The sequence below is a fragment of the Ipomoea nil genome, unplaced genomic scaffold, assembly GCF_001879475.1.
Source record: "Ipomoea nil cultivar Tokyo-kokei standard unplaced genomic scaffold, Asagao_1.1 scaffold1026, whole genome shotgun sequence".
NCBI lineage: Eukaryota > Viridiplantae > Streptophyta > Magnoliopsida > Solanales > Convolvulaceae > Ipomoea > Ipomoea nil.
The window spans coordinates 2,619,296-2,634,557 of NW_017617454.1; the positions used below are offsets into that span (position 1 = coordinate 2,619,296).

General features: G+C 38.5%; 2 protein-coding genes across 2 annotated transcripts; one reads left to right on the top strand and one right to left on the bottom strand.

Annotated features, from left to right (window-relative positions):
* Positions 1 to 241: 241 nt before the first annotated feature.
* LOC109180251 (ATP-dependent RNA helicase DEAH11, chloroplastic-like) lies at positions 242 to 6,165 on the top strand. The gene is made up of 3 exons (XM_019329739.1): positions 242 to 1,081; positions 1,413 to 4,533; positions 4,710 to 6,165. The coding sequence occupies exons 1-3, from the start codon at positions 242 to 244 to the stop codon at positions 5,927 to 5,929; spliced, it is 5,181 nt and encodes a 1,726-aa protein (XP_019185284.1). The 3' UTR covers positions 5,930 to 6,165.
* LOC109180142 lies at positions 6,070 to 6,868 on the bottom strand. The gene is made up of 2 exons (XM_019329612.1): positions 6,647 to 6,868; positions 6,070 to 6,616 (listed from the first exon to the last, which is right to left on the bottom strand). Exons 1-2 carry the CDS (start codon positions 6,667 to 6,669, stop codon positions 6,160 to 6,162), a joined length of 480 nt encoding a protein of 159 aa, XP_019185157.1. The 5' UTR covers positions 6,670 to 6,868; the 3' UTR covers positions 6,070 to 6,159.
* Between the last annotated feature and the right edge of the window lie 8,394 nt (positions 6,869 to 15,262).

Consider the following 15,262-nt stretch of genomic DNA (forward strand, 5'->3'; position numbering starts at 1 on the left):
AAATAGACAGTAAAATGTACAAGACTACAAGGCAACTGGGCAGTATAAAAGCCACCTTTACCGCTGACTCGAAACACTCAGTAGCAACCATTCTCGTTTTCAAACTGTTTTCTTGCTTCGAGCTCTAGCCATAATTATATGTCATAGAAACCTTCGAATTTGAGATTGTCTCTCTCTTGTGTTTTCTTGTTTCGAGCTCTAGCCGTACAAGCATAAGAGCTTTGTGTTTTCTCTTTCTTGAATGGAAACCCCTGATCGTACTACGGACAGTCAGGAGTCGACATCTTCGTACCCACCGCCTATGATGTCCAGTTTCGCTCCGGGTAGTTACTATCAGCAGCAGAGGACACCCCGCCGGGATGCTCCACCGGAGCCGAGCCCTTCAACGAAGCCGGCGAGTTTTGTAATTAACCTCGGTTCGAGTAAGCAGAAGCTGACGGACTTAGAATTATACCAAGTCGTGAGGAAATTGCCGAAGCAGCCACAGAGCTATTCTCTATGCGACAGCGGTGGCTGTGCGGCGACGCTCTGTTATGAGCGGTGGTCGGAGACGCTTGAGGTTATGGAGCATTTGTGGCGAACCAGGCTGGCCGGGAAGCTTTTGTTCTCGCCGGTGCTGATACGGAATGTGGACTTGCCATCCGACAAGGTGGAGTTGGAGAATCGGCTCAAACCCATGTTTTATCAGAGAGTGAGGGAGTTAATAGACGGCGAGTTAGTTAAAAACTCCCGGAAGAAGTTGACGGAAGTAATGGCGGTGGCAAATGCCGTGTCGGTTCAGCTTCGAAAGCTGAAATCTTTAGCTCTGTTGAAGAAGAAAGAGGCTTTGTTGGCCGAGCTGGAGTTGATAAGAGAAAGGACCGAGGAGTTCAGGCAAGGAATAAGGTGTGTGAAGTGTCATCTTAAGCCGCCATGTCCAGAAGATATTGATGACTCTGAGGAGACTGTATTGAAGCTGGAGGGAGATTTCAATTGGGACCGCTTACATTCTCTAATGATGAGGGAGTGTAAAAGGCTCAAAGATGGGTTGCCCATTTTCTCTTTCCGCAACCAAATTCTCAGGGAAATTCGTCGTCACCAGGTAATTACTGCTTTAATTCTTCAACCCCATGATTATCTTTACACCATTTTAGCAATATATTGAAGGCTTTTGATTATTTACTATTTTGATTAGATCATTGATGTTGATTGATAGCTGCATTATATGCTTTCTAAAATATGATTCTTTAGTGTGGGGTTTTCTCCCACATAATAAAGTTTGCAGTTTTGGAAAAGATTTACTATTGTGTGGGCATAGATTCTCAGTCAATCTCCAAATCTTCCCCACATGTAGTGTGTAGTCCTTAATAATGTTCAGTTCAAACATTGCTTCCTTACAATTGAAATGATATATTTTTGTTTAACGATTTCAGGTCACTGTATTGACTGGGGAGACGGGTTCCGGGAAGAGTACTCAATTGGTTCAGTTCTTAGCTGATTCAGGAATTGGCGGAAATGGTGCCATAGTATGCACACAGCCCAGGAAACTGGCTGCCGTCTCTTTGGCAAAGAGGGTTAATCTGGAATGTGTTGGGTGTTATGAGGATGATTCGATTATCTGTCACCCGTCATATTCATCCAGTTCCCGGTTTGATGCAGGGACGATAATCTTTATGACGGACCACTGCCTGCTGCAGCATTACATGAGTGACAACGATTTGTCCAAGATATCGTGCATTATAGTTGATGAAGCACATGAAAGAAGCCTAAACACTGATCTTCTTCTAGCATTGATGAAAGGTTTGCTTCATCGGAGGCCTGATATGAGGGTCATCATTATGTCTGCCACAGCTGATGCAGATCAGCTTTCAAATTACTTCGTTGGGTGTGGAACGTTTCATGTGATTGGTAGGAGTTTTCCAGTTGACATTAAATATGTTCCTTTTGAATCTGAAGGTTGTTCTGGTGTGGTTGCTCCTTATGTTTCAAATGTTGTCAAGATGGTGGGAGATATCCATAATAATACCCATAGAGATGGAGCGATTCTTGCATTCTTGACTTCTCAAATGGAAGTAGAATGGGCTTGTGAGAATTTCCAGTCGCCCTCTGCCATTGTTTTGCCTTTACATGGAAAACTCTCCAATCAAGACCAGCATAAAATTTTTCTGGATTTCCCAGGAATGAGAAAGGTCATATTCGCTACAAATGTTGCTGAGACATCTTTGACGATTCCCGGGGTCAAATATGTTGTTGATTCTGGGTTGGTGAAAGAGAAAAGGTTTGAGCCTGGAAGCGGAATGAATGTTTTGAGGGTTTGCAAGACGAGTCAAAGTTCTGCAAATCAACGAGCTGGGCGAGCTGGGAGAACTGAGCCTGGAAGGTGCTATAGACTCTTCTCGGAAACTGATTTCGAGACTATGCCTTGCCATCAAGAACCCGAAATTCGCAAAGTTCATCTCGGTATTGCATTGCTGAGGATTCTTGCCTTTGGCATAAAAGATGTGCAGAGTTTCGATTTTATTGATGCACCTAGCCCAAAAGCTATTGAGACGACTATCCAAAGTCTGATTCAGTTAGGAGCCATTGCTCAAATTGACGACGGCTATGAATTAACTGCAGAAGGACTACATATAGTGAAGTTGGGTATCGAGCCTGGGCTCGGGAAAATGCTCCTTGATTGCTTCCAACATGAATTGGGTAAAGAGGGTCTCGCCCTAGCTGCTGTTATGGCTAATTACAGCACCATTTTCTGCAGAGTTGGCACTGAAGAAGAGAAACTAAAATCCGATCGCTATAAGGTGCAATTTTGCCATCCCTTTGGCGATCTGTTCACTTTACTCTCTGTGTACAAGGAATGGGAAGCGGTGCCTCTTCAAAAGAGAAGTGGATGGTGCTGGGATAATAGTGTCAACGCCAAAACTATGAGGAGATGCCGGGAGACTGTGCAAGAATTGGAAGCATGCCTTCGGAATGAACTGAGAATTGACACTCCAAGTATCTGGCTTTGGAATCCCCAAGTGCATAGTGAACATGATGATACGTTAAAACGTATAATTCTGGCATCCCTTTCTGAGAATGTGGCAATGTACTCTGGGTATGACCAGCTTGGCTATGAAGTGGCACTCACCGGGAAGTATTTCCAGTTGCATCCTTCATGTTCGTTGTTGAGTTTCTGTCAAAGACCGACATGGATAATTTTCAGTGAAGTTTTGGTGGCAGCTAAAGAGTATCTGGTTTGCGCTACTGCATTTGACTTCAGCTCTCTAGCCACCCTTCAACCACCTCCATCGTTTGACTTTTCGAAGATGGACGCTCGAAGGCTACAGAAGAAGGTTTTGACGGGGTTTGGAAGCCTATTAATGAAGAAGTTCTGCGGGAGATCTAACTGTAGTCTCAATCATCTTGTTTCTCAAATCAGACTATCGTGTTTGGATGAACGCATTGGCATTGAGTTGAGGTTTGATCGCAACGAGATTATAGTGAATGCTTCTTCCGGAGACATGGAGAGGGTTTTAGCGGCGGTGAATGAAGCATTGGAGCACGAGAGGAAGTTATTGAGAAATGAATGTTTGGAGAAATGCTTGCACAATGCAGGACCTGGTTCTTCTTCAGCTTCTATTGCTCTTTTCGGAGCTGGTGCTGAGATAAAGCATTTGGAGCTCGAGAAGAGATGTTTGACGGTTGACATATTTCGTTCAATTGGAAATGCGGTTGATGATAAGGAGTTGGTGATGTTTCTGGAGAGGAACTGTGGTGACATATGTACGATCTTCAAGTTCTCGGGCATAAGGCAAGAGAGGGAGGAGATGGAAAAATGGGGCAGGGTAACATTTCTCACCCCCGAGGCTGCTAATCTCGCTACCGCCTTAAACTTGGTTAAATTTAATGGTGGGTTACTGAAATTTGTTCCTTCCAAGGGCGGTGATAAACTGTTCTCATGTCCTTTCCTTAGAGCAAAGGTTTATTGGCCTCGTCGGGCCAGTAGAGGGAAAGCTATTCTGAAATGTGATCCCAACGATGTTTCTCTTGTTGCTGATGACCTTTCTTATCTAGAAATAGGAGGAAAATTCGTTTGGTGTGAGCCAAGCACTTGGTCCTCCGACCGGGTTGTTATTACTGGAATTGACAAGGACATATCCGAAACTGAGATCTCCAAGGCCATAAATGAACTGACTGAGAGAAAAATCCTGAGTTTGTTCATCGTCAGAGGAACTCCAGTAGAAAACCCTCCACTCCTTGCTTGTGAGGAAGCGTTGTTGAGAGAAATATCCTCCTTGATGCCCAAGAGGATTCATCTTTCCGCCCAGGTCTTCCAACCCGAACCTAAAGATAATTACATGAGGGCTGTTATTACATTCGACGGAAATCACCATCTCGAAGCTGCAAAGGCCTTAGAAGAATTGGATGGGAAGGTGTTGCTTGGATTTCTCCCATGGCAGAAGATAAAATGCCAGCAGATATTCCAAAGCACCGTTTCTTGTCCTCCTGCTGCCTATCATGCGATCCAGACGGAGTTGAATGCCTTAGTAGAAAGACTCAACAAGAATCATAAAGGTATAGTATTCTTTCTCTTTCTAATTATATCTGTATCATTATTAGAAGTCTGGCATTAAATGTTTTTTAAACTTGATTAGAAAAGGAAACTGGCCAAAAAAGTACTTCTCATTATTCAGTTGCATGGTTTAGTTTATGTTCATTTATCTCGATTGCTTTGGGCTTTAATTGTGCAGGTGTTGATTGCCGTCTTGAACGAAATAACAATGGTCCCTATAGGGTTAAGATATCTGCCAATGCTACAAAAACAGTGGTAGAAGTGAGAAAACGTTTGGAGGAGCTTATGAAAGGGAAGGTGATGGAACATGAGGGCGTTACTCCCACAGTTCTGCAACTTCTGTTTTCTCGGGAAGGCATCGATCTTATGAGGTCGATTCAATGGGAGACAGGAACCTATATTATGTTTGACAGGCATAACCTCGTTGTGAGAATGTTTGGTTCTTCGAACAAGGTTGATTTGGCACAGCAGAAATTCGTGGGCTCACTCCTTGCATTACATGAGAGCAAGCAACTTGTGGTGCGTCTTCGAGGTGAAGGTTTGCCTCCTGATATGATGAAGAGAGTGGTTGATACGTTTGGCCCGGACCTTAAAGGGCTTAAAGAGAGGTTTCCTGTGGGGGAGTTCTACCTAAACACCCGACACCATTGTGTTCGTGTCAAAGGTGGTACTAAAGACCTGTGCCAAAGAGTTGAGAATGCCATATACGAGATTGCCCGGGCTAGTGGCTCACATGTTCAAAGGAACGACAACGAGGCAAGCTGCCCAATCTGCTTGTGTGAATTCGAGGAACGTTACGTGCTCGAAAGCTGTCTCCACGCCTTCTGTCGATCGTGCTTGTTGGAGCAGTGCGAGTCAGCAATCAGAAGCAGTGATGGCTTCCCATTGCGGTGTTTGCACAATGGCTGCAATGCTCCTATCCTTATCCCAGACATAAAGTCTTTGTTGCCAGTCGAGAAGCTGGACGAGCTCTTCAGGGCCTCGGTTTCAGCTTTCGTGGCAAGCAACGCCTCGTACAGGTTCTGCCCTTCACACGACTGCCCTTCCTTTTACCATATCACAGACTCGGATTCTCCCTCGGGGTCAGCATTCGTGTGTGGAGTGTGCTACACGGAGACATGTACTAGATGCCACCAAGAGTATCATCCATACCTCTCGTGCAAAAAGTACAAGGAGTTCAAAGACGATCCAGACTCGTCGTTGAAGGAGTGGGCCGAGGGGAAGGAGAACGTGAAGGCGTGCCCGGTTTGTAAGTGCACCATTGAGAAAGTGGATGGGTGCAACCACATCGAATGCCGGTGTGGGAAACATGTTTGCTGGGTTTGCTTGGAGTTCTATGAAGCCAGTAATGAATGCTATAACCATTTGAGGTCTGTTCATTTGAGCATTAATGCATAACTTGAATCATGGTTAAGTTAGCTCTCTGTAAATCTCTTGTAAATTAGACATATATCTATACAATTCAATCATACACCCCTCCCCTAGCTAAGCAGTAGGGGAAATCAGAAATGCAATTGATATCATCTTTTCTCCATCTCTGTGTCTTTACAAAAATGTGCTGATTGAGATATTATATGATATATTTCATCTTTACATATACAGGTTATAAATAAAAGTAAGTAATTAGATTAAATGAATTCACAATAAAAAAAGGCTAAGCTCACACCAGCAATTCCCATACAGAAAGCCATTGCCACAAACCATGTGGAGCTAATGTTGTGATCATCAATTTCCTCTCTTGTGTTACTCTGTTTTTCCATCTGGGAAACTTGGAGCTCAAGCAATCTAACCCAGTTCCGGCAAGCGAGCAACCGGAGAGATTCTTTCAGCAGAAGATTCGACAGTGCGTCTGTTTCTTTGGACAAGACTTGATATTTCCTCTCCGCCTCCCTCGCCCGGGTCTGCGATAGTCTCAGGGCCTTCAGAAGCTCTAGCTTCTCGTTATGATCTTCCACCGGCGGCGGCGGGGACACCCCGGAAAACACCTTGAGCGGCGGAGGTAAATCGCAGTTCTGCATGAGCTCAAGACCGGATTTTTGACCCAGAAACGTGAAACCCAAAGCTATCTCATCCTTGTTTGACCAGGCGGCGGCAGGCCCAGGGCTGAGCTTCTGGTTTGCCATGATCCAGCTTGCCATTCACGTTGTTCTCCTGTTTAATACGCAGAAGAATATGGGGGTGGGTGGAGGTTGAAGAACGGATAGTGGTTAGGTTGGAGTTATCAAGAGGTTCAAGGAAGTGGGAGATAGCGCCATAGTTTATGCAAGAAAGTAACCAGTTTGATTCAGATTTCTCTTTTGTTTTTTGGAATAAGGAAATAAAAATTCTTTGGTTTTGTGTGTAAGCAAAGATAAACCATTTAGATAATTTTGTTAAAAAGAGTAGGTTGATTGTATCCAAAGGAAACTGCGCCTACCATCCTTCCGTCAAAGCAAAATTTTCAACCTCTACACCTTAAAATAACATAATTAGTCTTTTAAGTATTAAAAGTTCTTTCGTCAGCGCTAAAATGGTGATTTTAAAACTAAAAGTGAAGACATTTTTAATAATTGGTGGTCTAATCTGTTTGGTTTTGGCCAAGCACCTTGTGTGCAGATGATACCTTTGTTGTTCTTCTTGACTCTTTGGTATGCAATAGTTAGAGAAAGTATAGAATAAATAGTACATTGTAATAGAGTCAATAGTACTAAAAAAAAAAAAATCTGTTTGATTTTGAATTTGAGGACTAAAAGTTGAACAATACAATAATCAAGTGATTAAAATTAGTTTGCCATGTATCCTGACATGGCACCGGGACCGGATGGAATGGATCCGGGATTTTATCAGCGTTTTTGGGATATAGTTGGAGAGGATGTGTCTGCTTTTGTTGTTAATTGTTTGAATTCAGGCGAAGTTCCGAGTGATTTGAATGCTACCAATATTATATTGATCCCGAAAAAGAATGATCCTACAACTGTGGCGGATTTGAGGCCTATTGCCCTGAGCAATGTCTTGTATAGGATTATGGCAAAAATGATTGTCAACAGGTTGAAACCTATGTTGGGGGATCTAATCTCAGAATCCCAGAGTGCCTTCATCCCAGGTAGGCTTATAACGGATAATATACTTGTGGCGGCGGAGGTGGGTCACTTTTTGAATCGTAAACAATGTGGAATGGCTGGGTGGGGAGCGCTTAAACTGGATATGGCGAAAGCCTATGATAGAATGGAGTGGCCATTCTTGAAAAGGATGTTGGAGGTAATGGGCTTTGATGAAAGGTGGATTAAGCTGATAATGACATGTGTTACCACTGTATCATACAGTGTTATGGTGAATGGCGTGAGTGGAGGCCAGGTGCAACCAACAAGGGGTCTCAGACAGGGAGATCCACTTTCACCTTTCTTATTTATTATTTGTGCTGAAGGTTTATCCATGCTATTACAGAAGGAGCAGGCAGTAGGATCTATTCACGGTTGTAGAGTGGCTAGGGGAGCCCCCAATATCACACCTCTTTTTTGCTGATGATAGTTTGTTGTTCTTTAAAGCAAATGTCCAGGAAGCTATGGTGGTCAAGCAGTGTTTGGAAAGGTATGGGGAGTTATCTGGTCAGTTGGTGAACTATCATAAGTCTAATATATGCTATAGTAAGAATACTGGGGAACAGATGAGAGAGGAAGTAGCGGACTGTCGGGGCGAGGAACTTTGGAAAATATCTGGGGCTACCCTCTTTTATAGGGAGAAATAAAAGGGTTGTTTTCTCTTATATAGAAGATAAAATCAGACAAAGAGTTTTCTCGTGGAACAAGAAATTGTTATCACAGGCTGGTAAAGAAGTGCTCTTGAAAAGTGTGGCTCAGTCTATGCCCACATTTTCAATGAGTGTTTTTTTGCTCCCTGAATCAGTTTGCGAGTCAATACAAAGAGCCATGAATAGGTATTGGTGGGGGAAAGGGACAGACAGAGGAATCCACTGGAAAGCATGGAATAAATTGTGTATCCCTAAAAAGTTTGGTGGATTGGGGTTTAAAGATCTGAGGAATTTTAATCTTGCGATGTTTGGTAAACAGGCATGGCGTTTCTTAACAAACCCGGGATCTCTGGCAGCACGAATATATAAAGCAAGATATTACCCTCAAACTTCTTTTGTTGATGCAACGGTGGGAAATAATCCCAGTTTTTGTTGGCGAAGTATTATGGCTGCTCATGATTTTGTTATTGCACACGTCCGTAGGAGAATTGGAAATGGCCATGAAACTTTGATATGGGGTCATCCGTGGTTGCAGGATAATCCTAGTCCACTTGTTCAAACAGTGATGCCTGAACCATTAAGGGATGCAGTTGTGGCAGGATTAATAGATCAGCAAACGAAAACATGGGACCCCCATATTTTAACGGATCTATTTGAATCTGAGGATGTGGATCGTATTTTGAAAATACCTGTAAGCCCAGACTATAGAGACACATGGTATTGGCATAATGACCCGAATGGTTGCTACACTGTAAAGGATGCTTATAGGCGTCTAATGGGGGAGTTTAGTCACACTTTGGGAGAGTTTGATAGATGGATTACATTGTGGAAGTTGAAAGTCCCACCCAAGTGGAAAACTTTTATATGGAGAACGGTGTGTGATATACTCCCAACCACAACAAATTTGATTATAAAGAGGGTAGATGTGAACCCAACATGCATGTTATGTGGTCTTACAAATGAGAATGTTATGCACTCATTAGTTTTATGTGATTATTCTAGAGCCGTATGGAATATTTCGAGGTTGCCTATTATGAATGTTTTTTCTACGTCTTTCCCGAACTGGCTTATGACTGTTATGGATATGCTCACAGGCGAACAGGTCAGACGCGTTGTGGGGGTCCTCTATTTTTTATGGATGGCCAGAAACGAGGCGGTCTGGGAACATGCGGTACGGAGGCCGGAGGTAGTGTGGCGCTGTGCAGTGGCGGGAGAAGCGAGCTACACGGCACTCCATTCTCGTCCAGTAGCGGCACTGCCAGGCGTGGTGCAGGCTGTGGCAGCCGGGCGGCCGACATGCCACGTCGACGCCGGATACGATCCGAGAACTGGAAATGCAACCTATGGGGCGGTCTTACTCGATCCGAATGGTTTGTTCAAAGCAGCGGAAAATGGAAAGCTCCCGGGGTGTTTAACCCCTCTTATGGCAGAAGCACTAGCATGCAAGGAAGCCTTGTCATGGCTTAAAGACCGAAACGAGAACGAGGTGGATATTCTTACGGATTGTCTTGTCTTAAGAAATGCGGTTCATGCAGTTACTACACCGAACTTATCTTATGTTGGAATTGTGATTGAGCAGTGCAGGACAGCTATTAGTAGTTTCGTTCATTGTTCGCTTAGTTTTGTTCCGAGAACTTTAAATTTACATGCGCATACTCTTGCTAGTTTAGCCTATGATCAAGAACATTCTATGTACTGGGATTTAATCCCTCCTGACTCTATCATTCGTTTTCTAAATTAATATACTGGTACGCCATATTTCAAAAAAGTGATTAAAATTAGTTTTTGTTTTAAGTGATTAAAATTTAAATTAAGTAATGATGTTGGGATTCTTGAATGGGCTCGACTTGATTGTTGGGCTACAGTATTGTGTTTCGGGCTGAGAAGGAAGAACTGAGTCACAAACATAGCATGGCTTGGCCAAGAATTAATGAGATAGATTCTTACTTCGCTTGAGAGTAGGGCAAATATGTTTTTTTGCTCAGTTTTTTAGGAAGAAAAAATTAAGTGTGTTGTTTTTACATAAATGGGAGGTGGAGTTTTTTGGTGATTTTTTTCATACAAAATGAAAACTTTTATAGGGTCCACTGGATGAGAGAAGGAAACACGTAGACTACCCTTCTTTATTTGTGTGCCGTTATGACCTGCTTTTCTTTTTCTTCTTCTTCTTTTTTTCAGTTACTGTTTTTTTTTTTTTTCCTCTTTCTTTCTCTCTCCTTCATGTATATGAAAAAAAAAAAAAAAAAAAAAAAAAAAAAAAAAAACCAACAAAAAATTCATACTATGGACTTGCTCTTAGACTATCTTCATCAGTTTTAAAACTTTGTCAAGTTTTTTGCCAAGTGACAGAGAAATGGAGGAAGAAAATGGAAAAAATATTAAAAATAAAACAGAGGAAAAACAAAACATTAAACCACGGGCACATTTTTTTTAAAAAAAAAAGGATTTACAAGAATCATAAAAAAATTCTTCTTTCTAAAATAACCACGTCATCTAAAAAGTTCGAAAAGTCTTAACTTTGTCATTACTCATTATTGATGATGCTCTTAACTTGTCTCAAAAGGATTAGGAGTACTAAATTATTAGATCTATCTAGGATACTCTCTTATAATTAGGCATCATACTCAGGGGCGGACCTATAGCGGGGGCAGCTGCCCCCACTCACCCCACCCCCCTAATATATAACCCTTGTATGTATATATGTATGTATATATAGTACAAGGTTTCAGTATAAGTAGATGAAAACAGCTAGTATCAACAAAGTGAAGTTAGCCTAGATGGTAGAATGTGCATATAAGTTTATAGAAGGTTACGGGTTCAATTCTGGCATATAATTTAAATGTATATTTTTTGACAATCTGAATAATAGTGGCTTAAACATAGTTAAACTCTCAAAATATATGTATATACTTTATAATACTTTCAAAATATATGTATATAGTTTATAATACTTTCAAAATATATGTATATAGTTTTATATTAATAATAAGATAATGTGTTTTCTATTATTAATAAAATGTGTAATTTATAATGTGTTTTCTGTTAGAATTATTTTATCAAATTAATTATGTTTTATATTTTGTTATAAATATTTTTTATTTTATTTTTCGTTCATATCTAACAATATTTATGGTTAACTTCAGATATGTAATTTATAATGTGTTTTCTATTGATAATAAAATGTGTCATTTATAATGTGTTTTCTATTAGAATTTTTATCAAATTAATTATGTTTCATATTTTGTTATACATGTTTTTTTTTTCGCCCATATCTAACCATATTTATGATTAATTTTTTAACTATTTCATCTTTTTTAAACTATCCCTTTTGTTCTAATGTTTCGCCCCCACTAAACAAAATTTCTGGGTCCACCACTGATCATACTCCGTAATTTTGTAACTCATAATCTATTGATGATTTCCCATAATAATGATTTCATCTCTAATTCTTAATGATATTTTTATGAGATCCTATATTTTGAACTCAATTGTTATACCATGGACCAAAGCTCACCTTGCATTGTGGATCCTGATCAAAAAATTATATTATTTACAGTTAATATATTTATGTGTTTTCAGTTAATAAATTATGTGTATATGAATAAATTGAAAGCACATTTAACTACATGCACATAATATAATATGTTAACTTAACTGCAAATACATCATATATTTACTGCATACACATAATTTGAATGTTATTTTTGATCAAGGTCCGCAATACAAGAAAAAAAATTGAATTCCATAGTATATGACATAATTTACCTTTTGAACTAATTTGCCAATTTTTAATTTTTATAGTTAAAAAAAATTGAATTCCATCAAATCAACAATTAATATTAATTTAATCATAGTTTAAAAAGAAACGTTTCAAATGGTTCCAATATAACTATGCATATGATTCCAGTCGTTTGTTTATGTGGATTTTGATTACATCAGTGATACGAAGATAATGATACTACGCATCATGGCGAATAAACTACTGGCCCTAAACCATTGGTCTGCACCGCCCCCTCCACGAAACCAAATAAATAAAATAAAAATGAAAAAATACAATAAAAATATCAAGAAACTCCACATGAATAGTCTTTAGAAAATTATAATTTTTTTCTTTTAAGTTATTAGGTAAGTATTATTTTTATTCTTAGGTTTTTACCGTGTTCATTTTTCATCATTAACTTTTCATCCATGTTCTTATTTTTGCCCATAGTTCTTGTATAATTGTTATTTTTGTTCATAATTCTCATATAATATCTTCTATCAACATATATTATTTTTACTCTAATAAGATATTTTCATTGGTTACAATTCTCCAAATTAACATTGCAAAACTTTAATCTAAAACTTGAGGACAAAGTAATTGAATTTCCTAATATTTTAGACCTATTGAAGTGTAAAATGTTGTGAAACTTAACTGCTTTGTCTTCGATCAAATTTTCATATTAAAAGAGTGTCAAGTGTTAAGGAATATGATAATGCTTCGTCCTCAAATTTTTATAATAAAAATTCGCAATGCAAATGTGAAGAGTTGCAATAACTAATTAAAATATTTTATAGTAAAAAAAATTCCGATAGAAGGTATTGTCCAATAATTACAAACAAAAATAACAATTACCCAAAAATTAGGGATGAGAAAGAGTAACTTGGATAAAAAAAAGTTTAAGAATGAAATACAACAAACTATGGATGAAGATAATAATTACCTAATAACTTAATGAAGAAAATTACAAATTTTCCATATTTTTTTTATACATTATATATGGTTGAAATAACAGTGAAAAATGGCACACCTCAATCTTATAGTATGAAAATAGACTTTTTCTTTAATTCATTGAGTGGACAAAATTTTGAATTTTTATACGATAATTAGTTGGCCTACCACAGAGCATTGACAATTATATTTGTGTGCTTGTAAATGAACCTATATGCAAATGTATTTAGAACACGATATCAAACTTAGGGTAATCATGGTGCCAGCTTTCATAGACTTATCTTATTATATTCGGAGTAATTTTTATTTTTTTATCCAATGACAGGAAAAGCTGTATATCAAATTAAAGTATGGATTTGTTTTTTCGAGTGGTTGGAGCATGATTTTTATATCGAGTTAATTCCAGCAATGGTTCTTCGACTATAGTGATTTTTCAAAATTAGTCCCCGACTTTTAATTTGGACACTTTAGGTCCCTTGACTTTCAATTTCTTTTCAATTGAGGTCCTTTCGTTAGAATACGGTGCATTAGACTTTAAATGAAGGGGTAAACTCGTCCTTTCACCTGCCTATGTATTATTCTTCGTATTTCTCCCTTCGTATTTCGCTGTTATACCTTGTAAACATCTCAATAATAGAGGAACGCACACACGAGTAGTCAGCAAATGGGGAACGACGAGGAACATTTTAGGGTTTCGACTAAGATTATCTTCATATATATCGCGTATACAATGGAGAAATACTAAGAATAATACATAGGCAGGTGAAATGATGAGTTTACCTTTTCATTTAAAATTCAATTAACCGTATTCTGACGAAAGGACCTCAATTGGAAAGAAATTGAAAGTCAAGGGACCTAAAGTGTCCAAATTAAAAGTCAATGACTAATTTTGGAAAATCAATATAGTCAGAGGACCATTGCTGGAATTAACTTTTTTTATATCTAAATGCCATGAATTTGATTCATGGTAATATTCTTTTGGTCAAACTTATTACACGAGATATTCTTAGTGCAATTTGTAAGATATTACACAACAACAAAGTTTACCTAATGTTGTGAATTTTCCTGGTCATAAAAAAAAAAAGTATGTAATTGTTTTATTAGTTTATTTATTGAAACAATAAATTAAAATAATTTATGAAAACATTGTCGGGTGTCTTTTTTTTTTTTTTTGTTAGACCACGAGGTGTCCTGGGCAGGCCCTAACGGTAGGAGGTACCTTTAAACTCGTACCATATCATACTAATCTCTGTTGTCCTAAGTAGACTCTAATTGTCGAGTCTGTATTAATTACTATATTGTACATGTTTTCTTTTTTAAATGAAAAAAGAAATGTCAACTATTATGATGTGATGACGTCTTTGTTATCATTTTAAATGGGTAGTTATCTAATTGAACATTGGTGATGTTGTATTAAATGATTAAAAAAGAAAAGAATGATCTTTTCAAAATTAGTCTCGTATTTGTTTATTTATTTATTTTTGTATGGTGGCACCAAAGTAGGAGGGATCCAAGCCTTTTATTATCATTATTTAACTTTAGATTTTTCAAACCTAACACTGTCATTATTTGACTATGTTTATAGTACTCATCAAATAAATTGTTATAAAAAGTTGTACAATAATAATTACCACTATACATTATACAATATATAACATTTGACTCAAACTTGATACCTAGTTTCAAAAACTAGTTGTCAACTTGTTTGCATTTTTGTGGGGCAATATTTTGCATTCTGTGTTAGTATGATTGAATACTGAATTGGAGGTAAAAAATGAAAGATTATATTTTGAAAATTTTGATTCAGAGTGCATAATGGTGATGAAGTGATGTTGCAGGAATAAGAATGTGTGAAGTGATGGAGCAGAAATAGAAATGTATGTGTGGATTGTGTGCTTGTGTTCAAATGAGAACGTACCACCCCTTAGGTGAAAGCATGCGAATTACTGCATAAATACACGCAATCTGCTACATTAATACTCTAGGTGCGTAGATTGTGTGCATTCATGTAATAAATTGTATGCATTCATGTAGGAATCCCACGTAAAAACCAAATTTTCAGTAATAAAAACAAATGATGAAAAACTTCTTCTCCCATTTGTGAAAAAATCATACTCATTGTTGATTTCGTGACCATCGAAGCACTCAGCCGGTGGGCCAACACTACCCTTCTCGGGCCTTTTATACACGGTAGGAAGACTGAAACGCTCAGCATATCATTAATGCCATAAATGACGATATAAATGCTTTAAATGTCATAAATGCCTTTAATCATGAGAAGTTATGCAAGCTC